Source organism: Canis lupus, chromosome 11 (genome assembly GCF_048164855.1).
Source record: "Canis lupus baileyi chromosome 11, mCanLup2.hap1, whole genome shotgun sequence".
NCBI lineage: Eukaryota > Metazoa > Chordata > Mammalia > Carnivora > Canidae > Canis > Canis lupus.
In genome coordinates this window covers 70,321,407-70,341,241 of record NC_132848.1, presented here as the reverse complement: position 1 = coordinate 70,341,241, position 19,835 = coordinate 70,321,407, and the positions used below count along the sequence as shown (strand labels likewise).

Below are 19,835 nucleotides of genomic sequence, written 5' to 3'. Positions count from 1 at the left end.
ACATTTACAAAATTAATCTATAATGCACCCATCATCAGCATCTAATTTTAGATCCTATGCATCACCTCAAAGAGAAATCCTGTATGAACTAGTAGTCCCCTTGCATTCCCTTTTTCTCCAGCCCTTGGTAACTGCTAATCTACCTCTGCCTCTATGGATTCACATTTTCTACACATTTCACAGAAATGGAACCATACACGTTTTTGTGTAGACACATGTTTTCAAATCTTTTGGGTACATACCTGGGAGTAGATTACATACCACATGTAATTCCTTGTTTAAAATTTTGAGTAACTGTCAGAATACATTCCAGACACTGTATCATTTTACAACCCCACCAGCAATGCATAAGCATTTTAATTTCTTCACATCCTCAACTACATCTGTTATTATATGTCTTTTTGAGTACACCCTTATTAGAAGATGTGCGGTCTTATCCCATCGTGGTTTTGATTTGCATTTTCCTAATGACTAATCATGTTATCCTTTCATGTGTGTGGATAATCGCCATTTGAATATCTTCTTTGGGGATGTCTACTCAAATCCTTCATTCATTTTTAATTAGTTTATTTGCCTTTTTATTGTTGGATTGTAAGAGTTCTTTATATATTCTGGATGTAAGTTCCTCATCAGATATATGATCTACAAATATTTCCTCTCATTCTGTGAACTGTCTTTCCACAATCTTAATGGTGTCTTAGAAGCAAGGAAGCTTTTAATCATGATGAAGTCCAATTTATCCACTCTTTCTTTGCTTGTGCTTTTGGTGTTATATCTAAGAAACCACTGCCTAATCCAAAGTCACAAAGATTTATGTCTGTATTTCTTCCTAATTTCATAGTTTCAGCTCTAATATTTAGGTCTCTGATCCATTTTTATATGGTGTGACGTAGGAGTCCAACTTCATTCCTTTGCATGTGGCTATCCACTTGTCCCATTTGTTGAAAAGACTATTGTTTTTCCCATTTAATTGTCTTGGCACTCTTGCCAAAAATCAGTTGGCCATAATGTAGGGGCTTATTTCTGGACCCTCAGTTCTATTTCACTGATCTATATGTCTTTCTTTATGTTAGTACCATACTGTCTTCATTACTATAGCTTTGTTTTTGAAATTGGGAAGTATGAATCCACTAATTCTTTTTTTTTTCAACTTTTAGAAACCGTTTATTTTCCATCAACTTTATTTCCATTTTGTCTGCCTTTGTGGAAGAGCACTTTAAGACCACTCGGTGGGTCTTTCTACCTATTCAATAGTGGCCTGAGAAGTGGAGGCTGCAGACCAGTCTTCAGGGGCAGGCTGAGTGTGCCAGTCTTCAGCAGGGAACTGCTGAAGAGACACAGAGGCCACGTGCACACCTTCAGACCAGCCTGCAACTTCAGGTTGGGTAGCGGTGAAGTCAGGAGCTGGAGCAGAGCATTCACCCTGAACCCCCTTGTTGGTCACAGCCTTTTCGGCAACAGACATCTCTTCCTTTTCACGCTCTTGAGGATCTCTGTACAAGCAGAGATCAGGCCTGACTTGCCAAGGGTGTTCACAGGGAATGCCATGCACGCACAATACTTCCCATCTTCCCATGCGAGCGTCTACCACATCAGACTCACTACTGGCCTCCCTTGGTGCAAGAGATGGCAATGTCCATGAGTGCAGAGGAGAGTCTGTCTTACACGGAGCGATGGTAGGCAGGTTAACATGAGACGCCTCCGTGAGAGGATCAGCCCTTGATTCAGTAATTACCAGAAGCTGCCTAGATCTGGTTAATGAAGGTTTCAGGAGTGAGGCAGCCAGCAGCAGGAGTGGCTCTGGCGCAGCAGCAAACTTCAACACAGCTCGCTGGCAGTATTCCCAGATGATGTGACACTGACATCAACAGGGTCTTCAACGGCAAGAGTGGCACGAGCTGCCAGCAGAAGCTTCTCCCAGGTTCTCTTCAACTTATGATGTAGATGCACTGTTTTCCTCTGGTAGACACACTGTTCCATTTGGAAGTCAAGGTTGGTGCCAACAAAGTGGGCTCCTGCTGCAAAGAATTTGAGGACATCCTCCTCCTTCATTTCCGGGACATCAAAGGCTCCAGACTCTATGAAAGTTTTCCTTTAAGTTATGACAGGAATCCCTGACTCTGGCAGGAAGCTTGTTCTGGTGGCTTTGGGGGGTGCTAGGTACCCCACAGGGCATTCATGCAGAATAACGCTGTAAAGACTCCTCCTTGGGTAGTGCAGAAAACTGCTTTCTTCTTTTTAAAATCTGTTTTAGCGATTAAGTTATTCTTAAATCTTAAAAATATACTCCAAATTAAATTTAAATATAAATTATACATTTTTTATCATTAATATAAAATTTGCTACTAAAATAAATGAATCGGATCTAGAGATAAATTTTTAAAATCATAAATGAATTGTAGACCTGTATATTATCATACTATAGTGGTATTTTCATTTTACTGTTTTGTTGACATTAAAGTAAATAAAATTAGCTTTTTATATGAAACCTAAAAATTAAGAGCTTTAACAATTTGAAAAAAAAATAACTTTGCATGACATGAGGTTTACTGTACTTTTCTTAACAGTGTCTTATGGAAAATAATCTCCCTAGAGAGACAATGTTGTACTTTATCAGTGAAATTCAGATACAAAATTCAGAAACAAAAACAAAACGCTATACAATATCTCATTCATTCATATATTTAAGAACCCAATCTTTGCTGAGCACTTGCTACTGGAGAGGCAATAAGAATGAAAAATTAATGTTGGTGCTTCTGAATGAAATATGCCATAATATAATTTAAAAAAACATAAAACTAAGTGTTGTTTTTTTGTTTTTTAACTTGGCTTTCTCTGACTTCTCAAAAAAGTATGGGTTTTGGTATTTCTAGCAGAATAATTTCACAGAAATATATACAGAAAAGAGTGAGAAATGAACAAACTGATGAGAACTGATGTGAACAGACCCATATACTCCCCAGGAGTTGGTTATAAACAGGATTTCTTATACAGAATCTGACTACTACATGGAAAACAGCATGAGTAAAATGAAAAGTGAAAGAAATGGCTAGCTTTGTTTTCTCAGGCTTTTTTGCTGTTCTTTTGTTGTTCAAATCTTTTTTATATTCACAACTGGCTGGAAGAAAAACTTCATAATGGCATCAGGGACCCAACCACTGCCACAAAGCACATGGGTTTTTAAAATATAAAATAACACAATTAATTTGGTTGCTCTAATCCAGGCACACAATGACCAAATCATACGCAAAATATTACCTCTTTCAAAACACAGCTTCACAGCAACAATGTACCAAATGATATTACTCATAATAAATAACCTAAAAAAGTACAGTGCTGCTGGATTGTATTCTTACTTTTGTCAATACTAAAAATATTCAGAATTTAGTCAGCCCACAATCTCATTTATTTAAGGTACAGCACTAGTCTTTCAAGTTAAGGGGACAAGCTTGTTTGGACATAAATAAAATTAAAGTTGACATATAATACTTTAAGCATAAGGCAATGATTGTGTTCTGTTTTATAGAAATGTGCAATATTTTCCTGATTTTTTTAAAAACAATTTAATTCCACTGTGGAAGTTTACTGTAACAAAAAAAAATTAAATCTTTATATTTCTCATTTCAATAGCTGGTTAAAAATAGCATTGTTTCTACCTGTGTAATAAGAGATAAAGAAGAGGAAGACAGGTAAAGTTGCAAGCAACAGTGACTGAATTTCATTTAACTGAAATCAAAAACCATTTCCTCAGATAATTTTTCATTTGCTAGTTTGAAAAACTGTAGATGTAATTTGTATTTACTGCAATATACAGATCTGAAGCACATGATTTGGTCAGTTTTAACAGATGCATACATCCATTTAACCCACAACTGGCTGATTTTTAATACTACTGTAATTACAGAACACATTCTGTGTACTTTTGTCTACCTACTTCTATAAATCTAGTTTATGTAGACTATAATTTAACAGCTGAAATAGAGGCAAATAATATCTGCTAATGACTGCCTCAACAAAACTAGTGCATTAATTTTAACTTTACATCAGATGTTTATTGTAATATCTCATATCCTCAGTTTCCCAATTCTATATTTTCTGTTATTTTCATAAGAAAGAGGAGTTATATGCATGTAGTCTAAGCCAGAGGGATTAATAACTTAATAAAACTACAAAAGCTAAAAGGAAAGGTTAAGAAAATATAGTTGGTTTCAAATTAACTATCTTGGGTACTATTAGATGGAAAATACATTCTGAACACATTGGAAAAAAAACCACATATGCAGGCAATCACTATTGAGGTGTAGGTTTCCAATGTCAAATGTTTTCTAGAGAAATACAAACACATAACCACATGCATCCCATGTAACTCCTATACTGCCAACATAGTTTAATCCTAGAAAAGTTTCTACTGAAGCATTTGTGGATGGCTGAGGAATTAGGTTACAATTACCAATTAAGTGACCTAATTATCATTAGGTTACAATTACCATTTTAAAGATTGTGTTTATTTATTTGAAACAGAGAGCCAGCAGAAGCAGGGAGAGTAGCAGAGGGAGTGGGAGAAGCAGGTTCCCCGCTGAGCAGGGAGCCCGACAGGGGGCTTGATCCAAGGAAACCTGGGATCATGACCTGAGCCGAAGGCCAATGGATGCTTAACCGACTGACCCACCCAGGCACCCTCAGGTTATAATTACCATTACTTAATCTCGTTTCATCAGGCAATCTTACCTTAAAGTACATTCCATTTCTGTTTCAGAGTGTGTAGAGAAAACACAGAAAATGTATTTGTCGATTAGCAAAGAAAAACTGTCTCCAGGACTCAACCAGCGCCATAGATTTTTCTTCAATGGTAAGAGCTGGCTCTTCTCGGAAGACTGATAAAAACATGGATTTGTGTGTATCTAACAAAAAAAGAATACAGTGATGTAATTCTAAATTATGAGAAGAACACAACTAAACACAAACTGATTCAAAATTTCAGTATCAATACAATTTCATTACAAACTTGGACTTTAAAGTCTAATAAATCTGGCACTTATATAAGTACCATAATATTATCTAAACCTAAAAAAGGAAAAATAGCTAAAATGTTCTTCTCACTTCTCAAGGAATCAAAGAAAAAAGCAAAGTTATCAATTAACTAATTAAAAGACATTTGCTTAAGAGTGACAATCAAACATTAGAAAAAGAAATATGAAAAATAGTTCTCAGTATGGAAACTGAGTCCCCCAACTTTCATATCCATAATTCACTAATCCCTTGAAATGGCTAGCTTATTTTATACTTCTTTTCCCCAGTAACTTCTTTCTTTGTATGATTAAAAAATATTATAGGGAGATTTTGATCAAATCTCTCAAGCAAACATAGCTTGTTTCAAGTGTTTTTGGTCCTCACAGGAGTTTTCTAATACAGACTAATATAGAAAAGGGAGCATTACAAGAAAAGCTGCCAATAAAAAATAAGCATTGTTGTCTACATACCCAAATTAAAAAAAAAAAAAAGACAATGTTGAAAGCTATAATGAATATGATCTATCTGGTCCCGGCAATTTAATTTCATGAGGATCTGGCCATAAGTCCTTCTTATGTGTATCTGCAATTAAAAACATTTCTATTTCCTTTAAGTTTGTTAAAAGAAAGGAATGACATAAAATTTGGAGATAGAGTAGAAATAGAAGCTAAAAACAGAGATCATACAAATTTGGTAGGTGATTATTTTATAGGCCAGAGTTATTTTACAAACTATATACAAGACTTCATAAGAATGGACTTGCAGTGGAACACCGTATTTATGTAACACCACATTGCTAAAAAGAATTGTGAATGTCTGATTTTTAAAAATCAAGTTATAGTTTCACGTTTAGAAACCTTTCTTTTTTTTTTTTTTTTTTTTTTTAAGAAACCTTTCATTACGGTATCAACCACCCCTAATTTATCTCTCAGATGACCCTGGCTCATGGCTAGAGTTTTGAAGCCAAGACAAACCACCAGATTCTGAGCTTGCGCACACTGCTGCGCTTGGAAATTGTTCCCTGTTATTCCTCGGACTTTTAAAGAAAGCCTCCCCTTCCCTGAGAACACCACAATCATCAGAGTCAGGAATGCTGGGTAGCAAGAGGGACAAGAGTCAGGACAGAAATATTCATAGCTTCTGCCTGAACCTCGAATATTCTATAAATGAGGTTTGCTTCTAATAGGCTAAGATACAACTATGCTCTTATTCATAAGTATTTTAAAGATTCAGATGAATCTCTAAGCAACATTAAATTACAACAGTCCTAAATTCTCAAAGGCCAAGATGTTAAATACAAAGGCATAATATTCTAAGAGTAGAAAAGGTAAAATACTTTTTAAAAAAGGAAACTAATTACATTCTTTTAATAAGGCACCACAAACACAAAGTGAAAGAAATGGTCATTTTTGGTATTTTTTACTCAGTTGGATATACTTAGCATTTAAATTTTTAAGTGGTAAATATTAGGTATTTAGCAAATATCTAAAGAGAATAGAGGACCAATGTATGTCATCCATGATCACCTGTATCTTCTAAAATTGTTCATACAGGGGATTCCACCACCAAGAGCAAAAATGACACTCCTATAAACTAATCTAATATTTGATCCTATAATTTAAACCTAGACAAATATTACTCATTGAATAAGTTTTTAAAATCTATACCAAACTATACATACTTCTGGGCACCAAGGTGGCTCAGCAGGTTAAGCATCCAATTCTTGATTTCGGCTCAGGTCGATCAAGTCCCGTGTTGGGCTCCATGCTGGGCCTAGAGCCTACTTAAGATTCTCTCCCTCTTCCTCTGCTCCCCTCCCTCCATAAAGAAACAAACAAACAAACAAACCCAACTATATACACTTCAACTAAAAAGCCACACAGACATGAAGTCTAAAACAAAGGGTAGTTTTTAGAAAGTTATAAAGTAGACAAAAATCTAGCAATATTGATAGACAAAAAGGGAGAAGATACACGCAAATTTTGGAATGAAAACAATGACATAGGTACACATAAAACTTGGTGGTATACTGCAAGTGCTTTGTGCCGATGTATTTGTAAATACAGCCAAGATGGACAATGATCTTAGAGATTATATACCAAACTGACTTAGAAAAAAAAGCATGTATGTGTGTGTGTGTGTCTTTTGGAATTAGACTGATAATATTTTAAAAATACAATCAGTAATTAAAAATCTTTCTAATCTCTCTCCAAACCAGACCTCAATGGATTTAAAATTTTTCTGAATATTCAAAGTCTTCCTGAGACCAGAAAAAGATGGAAAGCTCTCTAATTCCTTCAATAAGGCTCAGTTAACTTTGATTCTAAAAGCAGATAAGGGCAGGCAAAATATTGGCAAATCCAGAGTCACAGTGAGAACAAGATATGAGCCACTTATTATGAGAAGCATATTTTTGGGAAGTGCCTTTTAACATATTCATGGGATTATAAGTGCAAACTTAAATAATATTATGTTCTAATTTTAGAAGTGGTGCAAAGGATGCATTAATCCTGAAGAAATGGAACTAAAATACAAATCAGTTTTCCATAGTTTCTCTTGTAATTATCATAACCATTAAGAAGGATTGATGTGTGTAACCTGAATTCCTCTTATTTTCAATGTTTTCTCTTTTTAATTTGGAAAGCATTCGTTTTTCTTTTCTTTTTTTCTTTCTTCTTCCTCCTCTTTTTTTTTCTTTTACAAAATGAGCTGTGGAAAGGCTATTGTATATTTTATAGCTGTTTTCCAAGTACGCTCATAGGAAGAAAAACAATCACAACTTAGGAATTTTAATGCGCCAAAGAAAAAGAGCAGCCACCCAAGGATGCATATTTTGAAGATTAACACCAAGTGGCAAAAAACATATCTAATCTTTTGCAATTTATATGTAGTTATAGAACCACTCTCTCAATCGTCCAAGAACCAAAAAGAGTAAGATTTTATTAAAATGAAATAAAAACACTGACAGCTATGAATTCACCCGGAGGACACAACTAACCACTGGGGATGCAGTCATTTACAGACAACACTGTCATTTTGCCTTTATAATACATTTTCTTCCTGCTGATACCAGACAGTAGATTAAATTTAAATGACACACAAAAAGCTAACATCATCTCCTCATGAACTAACGTTATCTCCTACATACACTATTTCCAAGAACTGCTGAGAGCTAGAGCCTTTTTAAAAAGGAAATACTAGAAGAAAAAAAAGACCAATTCATCCAATTTAAAAGTACAAATTAGTAAATGCCCTAATTGCACTCATCTATTATTGTCAAAGTTACATTTCTATTTGATTGGATTTCTAATTTGAAGGAAAGCAGAAAAATATTTAATCACTTAAACATAATTTGGAGTACACAGCCTACAGAAGGGATCATAACAAAACATTTACTATAATTCATTTAAATAATGTTACAAAAAATTTTTAAGCTAAAACTTCTCTCAAAATTTTATCACAGTTGTATATATAACCTTTACCGGATTAATTTATTTGTGATTGCCTAGAGAACAGAGAGTAAATGATATTTAGCACACATTAAGGTAATAGAAATGAATTAGAAGTCACTCTTCTATCTCATTATTTTCAAGACCTTAACATTTCTATTCACATTTATGGTCAGTTTAGAATTTTTCTATATTTCTCTAAATTGCATCTTGCAGGTACAGCTACAAAAAGTAGCTGAATAAATAAATATATCTACTTCAAGGAGAGAGGCGTTTTGTTCAAACTACATTAACATTAATAAGAAATCAAACATTGCATAAAGCAAAATACCAATACACACATCACCAAGTCCAAGAAGCAGTATTCCTTCAAGTGGTATGGTATAAATAATTCATGGAATAAAATTCAGAACCCAATGAAATATTGTTCTAAAAGAGCAATCAAATTCTAGTACTAGAGTTGAAGATTTCCTTAAAATACACATTTTCATGTTTTCCAATGTTTGGAAGTTTGGCATTACAGAAGGAACTGCACTACACTGTACTCTTCTCTAACCTTTTTCATGTAGTAAGTACTCCATAATAAGTTTTTAAAAATATAATACATGTTATTAGATATTATGTGTAGACCCACCACACAGTTTCAGAAAAAGTGTATTAACTTTTGATGTCCCTTTTAGTCTTGCCCATCCCATTTTCCTCTCAGTTCCTTCAGAGCTAAGTATTATACCAATTGTAGTGTTTGTCAATTCCTTAATTTTATGGTTTTATCACCTAAGCTTACAGCTGTGAATATACTGTTATTTTGTAGAACTTTTCATCTTATATAAATGAAGTTATATTGCATATATTCTTCCAAGATTGCTTTTATCATTATCAGATTCCTGGCTCTATCCCATTAGTTTTTCATGCTTTCACTATAATTTATCTTCACTGTTGTAGGACATTTCACCAAATGAATATATTATAATGTATTTATCAATTCCACCGTTGATGGAAATTATGTTGTGTCTAGTTTTTCGCTATGATATGAACAATTTTACTCTTCAGGTGCTTGTAGACATCTATTGGCACACACGTGTGTGAGGTCTGGCTTGTTGGGAATGAATGCCTTCATCTTTAGGAAATAATGTCAAGCTATTTTCCAAAGTGGCTGCAACATTTAAGCTCCCATCCAAACTTTTTAACTATTCTACTTGTTCTATATCCTCGTCAACACTTGAAATTGTTTGACTTTCCCTTTTTGCAATCTGTCAGGTGTTAGTATCTCACTGCAGTTCCACTTACATTTCTCCACTTAACAAGAAGGCTGAGCACCTTACTCCTGTTTACTACATCAGATTTCTAATTCTGCAATGTGCCACTCAAGTCTTCAGCACATTTTCTCATTGGATTTTTATCTTTCTCATTGATTGAAGACATTTGCTATATATTTTGGATATTATTCCTTTGTCAATTACACGTGTTTTAAATAATGTCTCCCTGTTACATTTTTCATTTTCATTATAGTCTTTGCTAAGTAAAGGTTCTTAATTTCAGTGTTATTGCATTTTTTTCAGTCTTTCTTTTTTATAACTTATTTTAAAATCTTTCCCTACTCTAAGGTCACAAAGGTTTTTTTCATCTATAATCTAATAGTTTTATAGTTTTGACTTTCATCTTTAAACCAACCAAAACTGATGTGTATATGGTTTGAGGTACGGATCTAATTTTTTTCCCCTCAAACAAATAACAAACTGTCCCAGTATCATTTACAGATGAAAAGTCCTCTTGTCCACTAGTAAGTAATGCCAGCACTGGCTCAAATAAAATTCCTATATACATAAGACCAAATCTAAGGCTGCTTTCAGTTGTAAGATTCTATTCAACTGAAGGCACCAAAACTTCTTATGAAGAAAAATCAAGTTACTTTTAACTTCAAGAAATTTTTTTAAAGAAGAAAATACCAAATGGCAAAAGAATCCTGACTTGGGAAATATGACGAAAAAAAAAATATTGCATAGATTCCAAAGAACCTGAGTTCTAATTCTCATTTACAACTTGCTGACTATGTAAAATGAGGCATTCTCCAGAGGGCCTCAATGTTCTACGCTGTCAAAAACAATACTACCAAGAAAGAGTAAAAAATGTTTATCTTCCTCCCATGTATATAAGGTTACATTTACTAGAAAGTTCATAAATCATACTAAATAATATTTAAAAGATAAGTGTAAACAAAGGTATAACTTAAGTAAACAACATTATGTAAAATTTTTAGTTTTATATCTATGACCTCATGAGAAATTTTTGCTCCACCTTCTAATTTTATACCTACCACAGTTTGGTAGACAAAAGACACTTGTTGACTTCATGTAGTTATTTTACATGAGTACAATCTAATTAAAGAGCAAGGAAAAGTGAAGGATGTTTTCTACAAAATATATTTAATTAAAAAATTGCTAAACTCTCATGCAGAAATCTGACCCACCTCACAAAAAATAAAGCTTAACTCAAAGAGAGAATTTTCCATTAATAAAATTACTATTAATTTAAGTATACTTATATTATTACTTTTTTGAATAGTCACACAAGTTCAAAATATACCTGAATACTTTTCATCCAAGTATAGACACAACTCCAGTTAAGTATCTTGATTAAGCCACTTCGGAAAACATTCTATCTAGTCTTCAAAACTAAAATATCCTTAATTAACACTGAGAAAAAATATAAGTAAGTTTTTCAATATTCATGCATTAGTCAAAATGATGGTTTCCCAAATGGCCTACTTTTGATACATAAAAAATTTAATGCCATGTAAATTTTGTTGTAAGAAGGGTTTCTTCTTAGCACTGAGTAAATAAGAATATAAAAAGAAAATCTAATATTTATCCACTGTTCACAATTCAGTCGATTAATTTGCTTACAAATAAATGTGCTGAGTTCTTAAAATGGATCATGACATTGTCTACAACTCTTCTGCTACTATAAATTTTTCAGATGCTATTTGAAACAAAAGCAAGCTTCAAAAACATCAGAAATTATAGGTATTAACCACGGATCTGTTTAAGTTGTGTAAAGAGTACTCTTGGTTTATTGATTTATTTTGTGATATATGTATACATAGTAGGATTTGAATACTAATAATACAAATCTAGAAAAATCTATAAACCTAGCAAGAGCTGATATTCTCTGCTTTGGTATCAAAAATAACTGGAAATCATTCATTGAGGACTATTTAGATGTTATACTTTTCCAAAAAGTTAATACTCACTATAAAGTTCTCCATTTCATTAACACAAATGATAGAGCAGTAAATCTAAATAAAGTAGTATTAAGTTGTAGGTATTCCACTTGAGGAGCCATGTGCATCATTTACCATAATTACTTTTTTGATAAAAGTAAATATAAAGTAATGATATGCTCTATCAGGATGGGAATTTAGAGATTCATATATTCTCTACCTTAACGTGTTTCAGTAACAATAAAAACAAACTTGTTTATTTCAGGCCATAGTTGTTCATTGAAATGGCATTAGAAACCAGGTGCTGGGAATAACATAATTTTGTAAAAATTCATGCTATCTCCACTTTTAGAAGTGCCACATATAGTTCTCACTGTAGCATTTATTCATGCATTCACAAATATGAATTAAGTACCTACTCTACTATATGCTTGGCATTATGCTATTTACTAAAGATGCAAGGATTAGTCAGCGTTCCTATACTCAACAAGCTTATGATCTGGTCAGTCTTGTCTAAGAAGAGAAGAGTTGGAGGGGATTCAGAGGTGAACCACTGATAGTAAATAAAGGGGCTCTCACAAGAGAGCTGACTACAGACATCAGCACTTTTCAAGAAGATAATGCAGAACAATATACAAACCTTTTTAAAAATATTTATTCAGTGGTGAGATGGGGTAAATTCAACTTTATTCAAAACTTTTCCAATATTAGAATTAAAAGGATAATTCTCAAATTTGGAAACAGCTCAACATAGAATAATAAAGGTACTTTATGTGGAAAGGAAAGAACTAATGATATCAAAGGCAGTTATACATAGAAGATAAAAATACCTATAAGTTTAAGAACGTTACAAATTAATTATTTTCATTCCATAATAATTCTACCACCACAGCATCTAGTCCAAAACAGACGAACCCTCTACACATATTTTATTCTCCTGGAGCACATTGTGCAAATGGAAAGGTATAATACATCCTCAGAAACTGATATCCCTGCAATACAGCAGTGCTTAAACTCTAAAGCAAGCAATTAAAATTTTAGCTCTCAACAGGAACTTTCAAATGAAAATTATTTATACAACTCTAAAGTTGAACAAGGTTTAAATTTTAGAACTATTCAATTCTACACATAGATAAATCTGTTAAAATACAATTCTGTAGCATTTAAGTGACTGTGGTCACTACCTCATCCCCCCAAAACAAACCATTACATAGTTATAAGCTTTCTTATAGGATCTTATTTGCAATACCCAGTTATGAGCAAAATCATAACATATTCATGAACTGATAGTCATCTTTCACTAAAATTCTGTGTAAACGTAGCACTGCCTTATGGGAAAATAAATACTTTAAATAGTTTATATTGTTATCTCCCAATTATCCTCTGGAAATAAGAAGGATATATTCTAACATTCATTTTCTATTTTCATAATCTTAGGAAATAAGTCACTTTAATCAGGAGCTAGAAAAAGGTGAGTGGCAAAAAGTTAAAACAAGTCATGAATAACATACATACCGGTTTGATTCGAAGCTGACCACCGACCACCTCAAGAATAGCATGTCTTCTGGACACTCTCTTGTCTGTTATCTACAGGGGGAAAAATAAACATTTCAAACAGAGCTACCGCCATTAAAAACAAGAGTAACAACAACAACAAAACCCATAGCAATGTTTCTGAAATAAGTAGGTCAGATATGACATATTCACTCATCAATTGTGGTATTACCATGATGGTTCTCATTGAACAGATAATGAAACAAACTCAAGAGATTAAGGGACATGCCCAAGGTCATAAGAATAAATGGCAGAGCAGGGACTCAAACTTGGAATCTAACACATCCCCAACCTTTCATGATAGTTTCCATTCAAGATAGACATTTTTGGGAGCACCTGGGTGGCTCAGTGGTTGAGCATCTGCCTTTGGCTCAGGGCATGATACCAGGATCACGGATGAGTCCCACATCGGGCTCTCCGCAGGGAGCCTGCTTCTCCCTCTGCCTGTGTCTTTGCCCCTCTCTGTGTCTCTCATGAATAAATAGTCTTCTTAGAAAATCTAAATATTATGTACTTATTAAGAAACCTTTCAAATACAAGAAATATATAGTAGGTTATGATGACAAAAGATTTTTTTTTTTTTTTTGACAAAAGATTTTAAAGACAGCAATCTGGTAAATATAAAGGTGTGACTACAAGTTTTAGGGCCGGGCAGACTTGTGCTGGAGCTCTAGGGCCCTCAGAAGTAAGTTAACAGAACAGGAAGGTGGAAGGGGGAGAGGTGAAAACCAAATATTTACAGTGAAAAAGAGATTACCATTTATGTATGTATGTGTATATGCACCTATGACATATATACATATACCTTAGTATCAGATAATAATGTATAATGAAAATATTTGCTTCCTGTCTTGAGCCAATAATGCTCTACTTATGCTCACAAGCACTTCTGCATTCCAAAATTCAAAAATCGCTTGCACTTTAAATCCTGAAAATTGCCAACTGAGCCTTCCCTGCAAGGCTATAAACACAATAGTTAAGATTGGCTTTGTTACTTGGGGCTGATACATAACGAAAACATTTTAAGCACACACTTTACTGAACACCGTAATTATCTGGCCCATTTCTTGATCACGTTGGTATCTATCACTTCAACACTGGCATTATCCACCTCAGGACTGAAATTATCAGTAAAAACAGACTACAGCAATGCCTAATTCAATTAAACCCATTAGTTCAGCAAAAACTTACAAAAAATGTGAAAGTGCCAAGAATCAGTACTCTTTTTTTTTTTTAAACCAGAGAGCAGTTCCACATGTGAGTCTATGACTATATAAAATAGGCTCATTAAGTCTCCCAGGTGAATGAATTCCACATACGTAGATTTGTGACAGCTACAGTTAATCTTTAGAACATTTTCTAAAATAAAGTATCTTAAAAGTAGTGCATTTAAAATACATACACTATTGGCCACAATGGCTAGTTTCGAAAAGTAAGTATAAACTAATAATCTGTTCTATCAAAAAGGAGAGAAGAAATTTGGAGGTTCCTATATTCTTTCCCATCATGTGCCCTGTGGGCGAAAAACACCAGTTTTTCCAACGTGCACAGATTTTACCATTTGCATAGAGCTTTCACTTAAATGTTGAGATTCACCATAATACTGTCATAGCTATTATTCACATTTTACGAATTTGTAAATTCAAAGTCTAGAGAATTGAAGTAATTTGCATAAGCCACTCCTCAAGTAGGTAGCACTCCAAATCCATACTCATTAATAAATAAATATGTGGAAAATAGTCATATATGATACTATATCTGCAAATAATCATTCAGAAATAGTTTGCGTCAGAGAGAAGGAAGCTTACAAATCAATTTTCTAACCAACTGAGTAGCAGACTGTCAAATATAAAACCATGGCATGCAATAGTGGCTCCTCTAATAGTTCAGCTTGGGTTTCTTTCTTTTTTAAATACTATTTTTGCAGAAAGCAATAATGGACTTTCCCCATCTTAGTCTTTCTTTGAAGTGGGTTTTCCTGACACTAGCATGAAAAATATATATAAAATCAAAACATGACCTCTAGTGGACATATCATTCCACAACAATGTAATTTCATGGCAAGCTGTGCATTTCTACAGTATATCAAAAAAAGTGTTTTTGGTTTTTTTAAAAATTTTATTTATTTATTCATGAGAGACCCAGAGAGGCAGAGACATAGGCAGAAGGAGAGGCAGGCTCCCTGCAGGGAGCCTGATGTGGGACTCATCCCAGGACCCTGGGGTCATGCCCTGACCTGAAGGCAAATGCTCAACCACTGAGCCACCCAGGTGCCCAAAAGTTTTTTTTTTTTTTTTAAAGATTTTTATTTATTTATTCATGAGAGACAGAGAGAGAGAGAGATAGAGGCAGAGACACAGGCAGAGGGAGAAGCAGGCTCCACGCAGGGAGCCTGACGCGGGACTCAATCCTGGGTCTCCAGGATCATGCCCTGGGCTGAAGGCGGCGCTAAATCGCTGAGCCACTGGGGCTGCTCCTAAAAAAGTGTTTTTTAAAGAGTCCTTAAAATTAATATCATCTGGGCATTTAGCTATAATTGTCCCTTTTAAACTATACGTCTAGGGACCCTGGTGGCTCATCGGGTAAGCATCTGCCTTTGGCTCAGGGTATGATCCCAGGGTCCTGGGATCGAGTCCCACAGCAGGCTCCCCACAGGGAGCCTGCTTCTCCTCCCTCTGCTATGTCTCTGCTTCTGTCTCTGTGTTTCTCATGAATAAAGTCTTTTTAAAAAGTAAATAAAATAAACTATACCTCTAAATAATGAGTAGGGGCAGCCAAGGTGGCTCTGCGGTTTAGCGCCACCTTCAGGCCAGGGCCTGATCCTGGAGACCCAGGATTGAGTCCCACATCAGGCTCCCTCCATGGAGCCTGCTTCTCCTCTACCTGTCTCTCTCTCTCTCTCTCTCTCTCTCTCTCTCTCTCTCTCTGTGTCTCTCATGAATAAATAAATAAATGAAATCATAAATAAATAAATAAATAAATAAATAAATAAATAAATAAATAAATAAATAGTAAATTACAAAGTAACTTATGTTCTCTCTACAGGAAGCTTAAAGTTTTAACAAATTATCATTAGAACTTATTCTAATTTCAGAATGGGTGTGGGGAGGGTAGAAGGCATATGGTCTGTGGAGGCCAGGTCATAAATAAATTACCCTAAAGATCTGATAACCTGCTTTATTAAACAGAGATCACTATTCCTTGTGTACTTGTGCAGAGTAAATATCCATATATTCTTACTACTATATTAGCTGTAATAGCAATTAATTATCAAGTCTAAGGCACTCTTCTGTATTTACCACATATTATCTTTTTTGCTGAGCAGGGAGGCTGACACAGGAGGCGTGGGAGGGGTGGGGCACACAGGTTGATCCCAGTACCTTGGGATCATGACCTAGGCCAAAGGCAGACACCTAACCGACTGAGCCACTCAGATGCACGTATCATGTATTATCTTTTTAAATCTTCACCAAACCTTTGGAGAAGGCATTATTATCTTTATTTTATAAGAGTAATGACAAGTACAGAGAGGTTAAGCAACTACTTAAAGTTACACGTCAATAAGCAGGGAGACCAGGACTTGAACCCAAGGAATCTGACTCTGGTGACACTCGTCCTTTTAACACTGTATTGCCTCCCTCATTATCATTACATAAAATATAATTTTTTAGATTATTTACCATCAGTTTAACTATCTAAACTAGAATATACTACAGAACTAGAAATAAGGCAGGATGACTATTTAATAAGCAGGTAGACATTCTGGGAAAATCAAGCCCTAAATAAAGCTCCAAAAGGTCTTCAGGTTTTCATTGGCCCTATGTATTCTAATGTCATACCTAAGTCTAACAACATTGTTATCTGAATTCCCATTTCTCTATACACAGTAGACAAAAAAAGTGGGTGGGGCTTAGTAGGCAGTGCATTGACAAGGGGGGGGGGATGACTGATGTTGGTCCACAAGTAAAAAGACAAAGGCTATAGAAAAGCAAAGAAACTCAAAGACTCACAAAGGGTCTTTTGACTCTTTTTTGAGAGTAGGAACAAATGGCATAACACACTTCAAAAGGTACTAAATACTTACCTGATTTTGCTTACTGATTACCCAAACTTCATTTGAAAGATATTTCATATCTCCAAAAAAATAGTTAAAATAGGGGAATTCCAATTTTCTGTCAAATAACCGTAGCCACCTAAACACTCATCACACCATAAAAATCAACACTTAGAACAAATAAAACCACCTATATTCACATCTAAAGCCCATCTAAGAGACAGAGATTACCACAAACTTTACTTGTAAAAGGGGAAAGAAACACCAAATGCAGATCAAGCTTCAGGGCTTTTGCTGGAACAGAAAGTCAAGGGACAAATGGGAAGAAAGAAAGACAGAGAGTGAGAGCTAGGAGTGGTGGGGTACAGATAATATCACTCCCCCAAACAGTCACACCTTGAGTGGGAAATAACGAAAACATATCTCATATCCAGCAGTTCAGTGGTCCAAGCAAAACTGGAAACAATTTGGGAATCAATATGAATAATGATAATAAGGAATACAACACACTGAATATAAAATAATCCATGAGTTCATACTGAACTCAAGACAAGGGCTGGGGCTAGGGCTGGGAGGAAAAGCTCTTCTTCATAAAAGAATGCCAAGTAATGAAGAAGAAATGATCAAACCAGAAAATCACTATTTTGTAACTACCAATATAATAATTGACTCAGGAAAGGATCAACAGATGTTAACTTTCAGGTAAGTGCTTCATGGAAAAAGAATATTCCTGAAGTCTCAATGCATCATTGCACAAATTGCTCACAAAGGGAACTGTGTCTTTACTGGAGAAGTCTGACAGACACCACTTTCCCAAAGTGACCACACAATATCATCAACAATTTTGGGGCACCTGGGTGGCTCAGTCGGTTAGGCCTCTGATTCTTGATTTCAGCTCAGGTCATGATCTGTTGTGAGACTCAGCTCCACATAGGGCTCAACATCTGGCTCCTCGCTGAGTGTGGAACCTGCTTAAGATTCTCTCTTTCCCTCTCCCTTTGCCCCTATCCCCTGCTCGTGAATGTGCATTCTCTCACTCTCTAAAAATGAAACAAATTACCTAGAAAATGTAGTATATGATTGCTAAGTAACATAAATGAGATATAATTCTATTTATAGTCATTTCAGTAAAATTAATAAGACTCTTTCTATTTAGTTGTAATTTTTTTCACCTATTTTAGACTGGGCACCACATACTCGTAGCCAATAGGTCACAAATCATTTAGGTTTTTATTTTTTTTTAAGTTTTGCTTGGAAAAGTATATGTACCTTCCATCTCACCACAGTCCCCAGCACTCCCTATAATCTTCCACTGAGCACACTTCACTCTTTATTGCAGAGCTGGCCTCTGCAGGCATTTGAATTTGCAACTTAGGATTTAAACTACACCTGTGCTTTTAGATGCCAGTTCTTCACATGTGACATTGTGTACCAGATGCTACTTAGTTGCTTAATCAATAACTATTCATTTCTTCTTCCATACTAATTTTTGTTTAGGATTAACAATGCACCCATTTAATATCCAAATGCCCAGAATTCCTTGTAGCTAAGGATGGCCAAATGACAAGTTCTAGCAAAGGAAAGAAAAGGGAGTGTATATTAACCACATCTTCTAGTTTCTGCATCTAATGTTTTGATATTTGACACTTTGGACTAAGGAAGGACTACCCCTCCCAGGGTTATTGGATTCTTAAAGACAGTAAATGACTCACCTGCAAGTACACCTTTCATATGCAAACTAACCAATCCCAAACCTGTACTCCCAATTCTGGGTTTACCTGGCTCTTATGCTGCCCCAATCACCCAGGGTTAGGCATCAGACAACCAGGGGCAGCCACCCACAGCTCAGGGCCACATGAAATTATTCCAATTAGATCATCCTACACCTGCGTACCTTGTCTTGCCCATTCATTGCTGAGAAAACCGTAAGAAAGGCTTTCCTGCAGTTCCCCTAGCTCTCTCTGCCTTCTGCCTTCAACCAACCTCATGTGGCCCCGCATGGCACCGTGTGCCCTTCTTTCTCTTGGGAACTCTGAGTGATAATCATCTTCTGATCTGTTGGCCTCATCATTCCTGAACAAAACAACGAAACCTACATTTTAAAACAGTGGAGCTTCTGGAGATTACTGCCTTCACGGTAAGAACAGGCGCAACTGGCGTGGACTTTTTTCTGCCCTGTGCCTTTCTCTTTTCTTAGTGTTTCAGTGGGATACTTTCATGACTGCAGGCATGAAAGCCACCTGCAAAGGATGAAAAAGGAGGAACACAGAAGAGCCCATTCCTTGAGCATCCGTGCCGGCCCTGGACTGACTGCCCCTGAGATTGTCTTACAAAAGAAAAATCACTGTGATTAAACCGCTCTTTGTCGCATTTCTGTTACCTGCGGCCAAAAGTAATGATAATGAATATCCTTTACTGTAACAACAGTTATATCGATACTGAACATCTAATAACAAATTCCTTTATGTTCAGCCAGTCAGAGAAGGAATATTAGAAAACAAAAAAGCTAACCAAATTGAACAAACCCAAGAATTGTTTTTTAACGTTA

The 19,835-nt window shown here is 35.2% G+C and overlaps 1 protein-coding gene across 3 annotated transcripts in view; it reads right to left on the bottom strand.

Annotated features, from left to right (window-relative positions):
• The window catches only part of APLF (aprataxin and PNKP like factor), a 70,915-nt gene that overhangs the window by 39,068 nt on the left and 12,012 nt on the right, over window positions 1-19,835 (bottom strand). For 2 of the 3 annotated variants that reach the window (XM_072768651.1, XM_072768650.1), the window contains exons 2-3: window positions 13,195-13,266; window positions 4,729-4,901 (exon numbers count right to left, since the gene is read on the bottom strand). In XM_072768651.1, the coding sequence (XP_072624752.1) occupies window positions 4,729-4,901; window positions 13,195-13,266 (245 nt within the window). The remainder of the gene's footprint in view (window positions 1-4,728; window positions 4,902-13,194; window positions 13,267-19,835) is intronic. The other variant, XM_072768652.1, reaches the window with a different exon arrangement.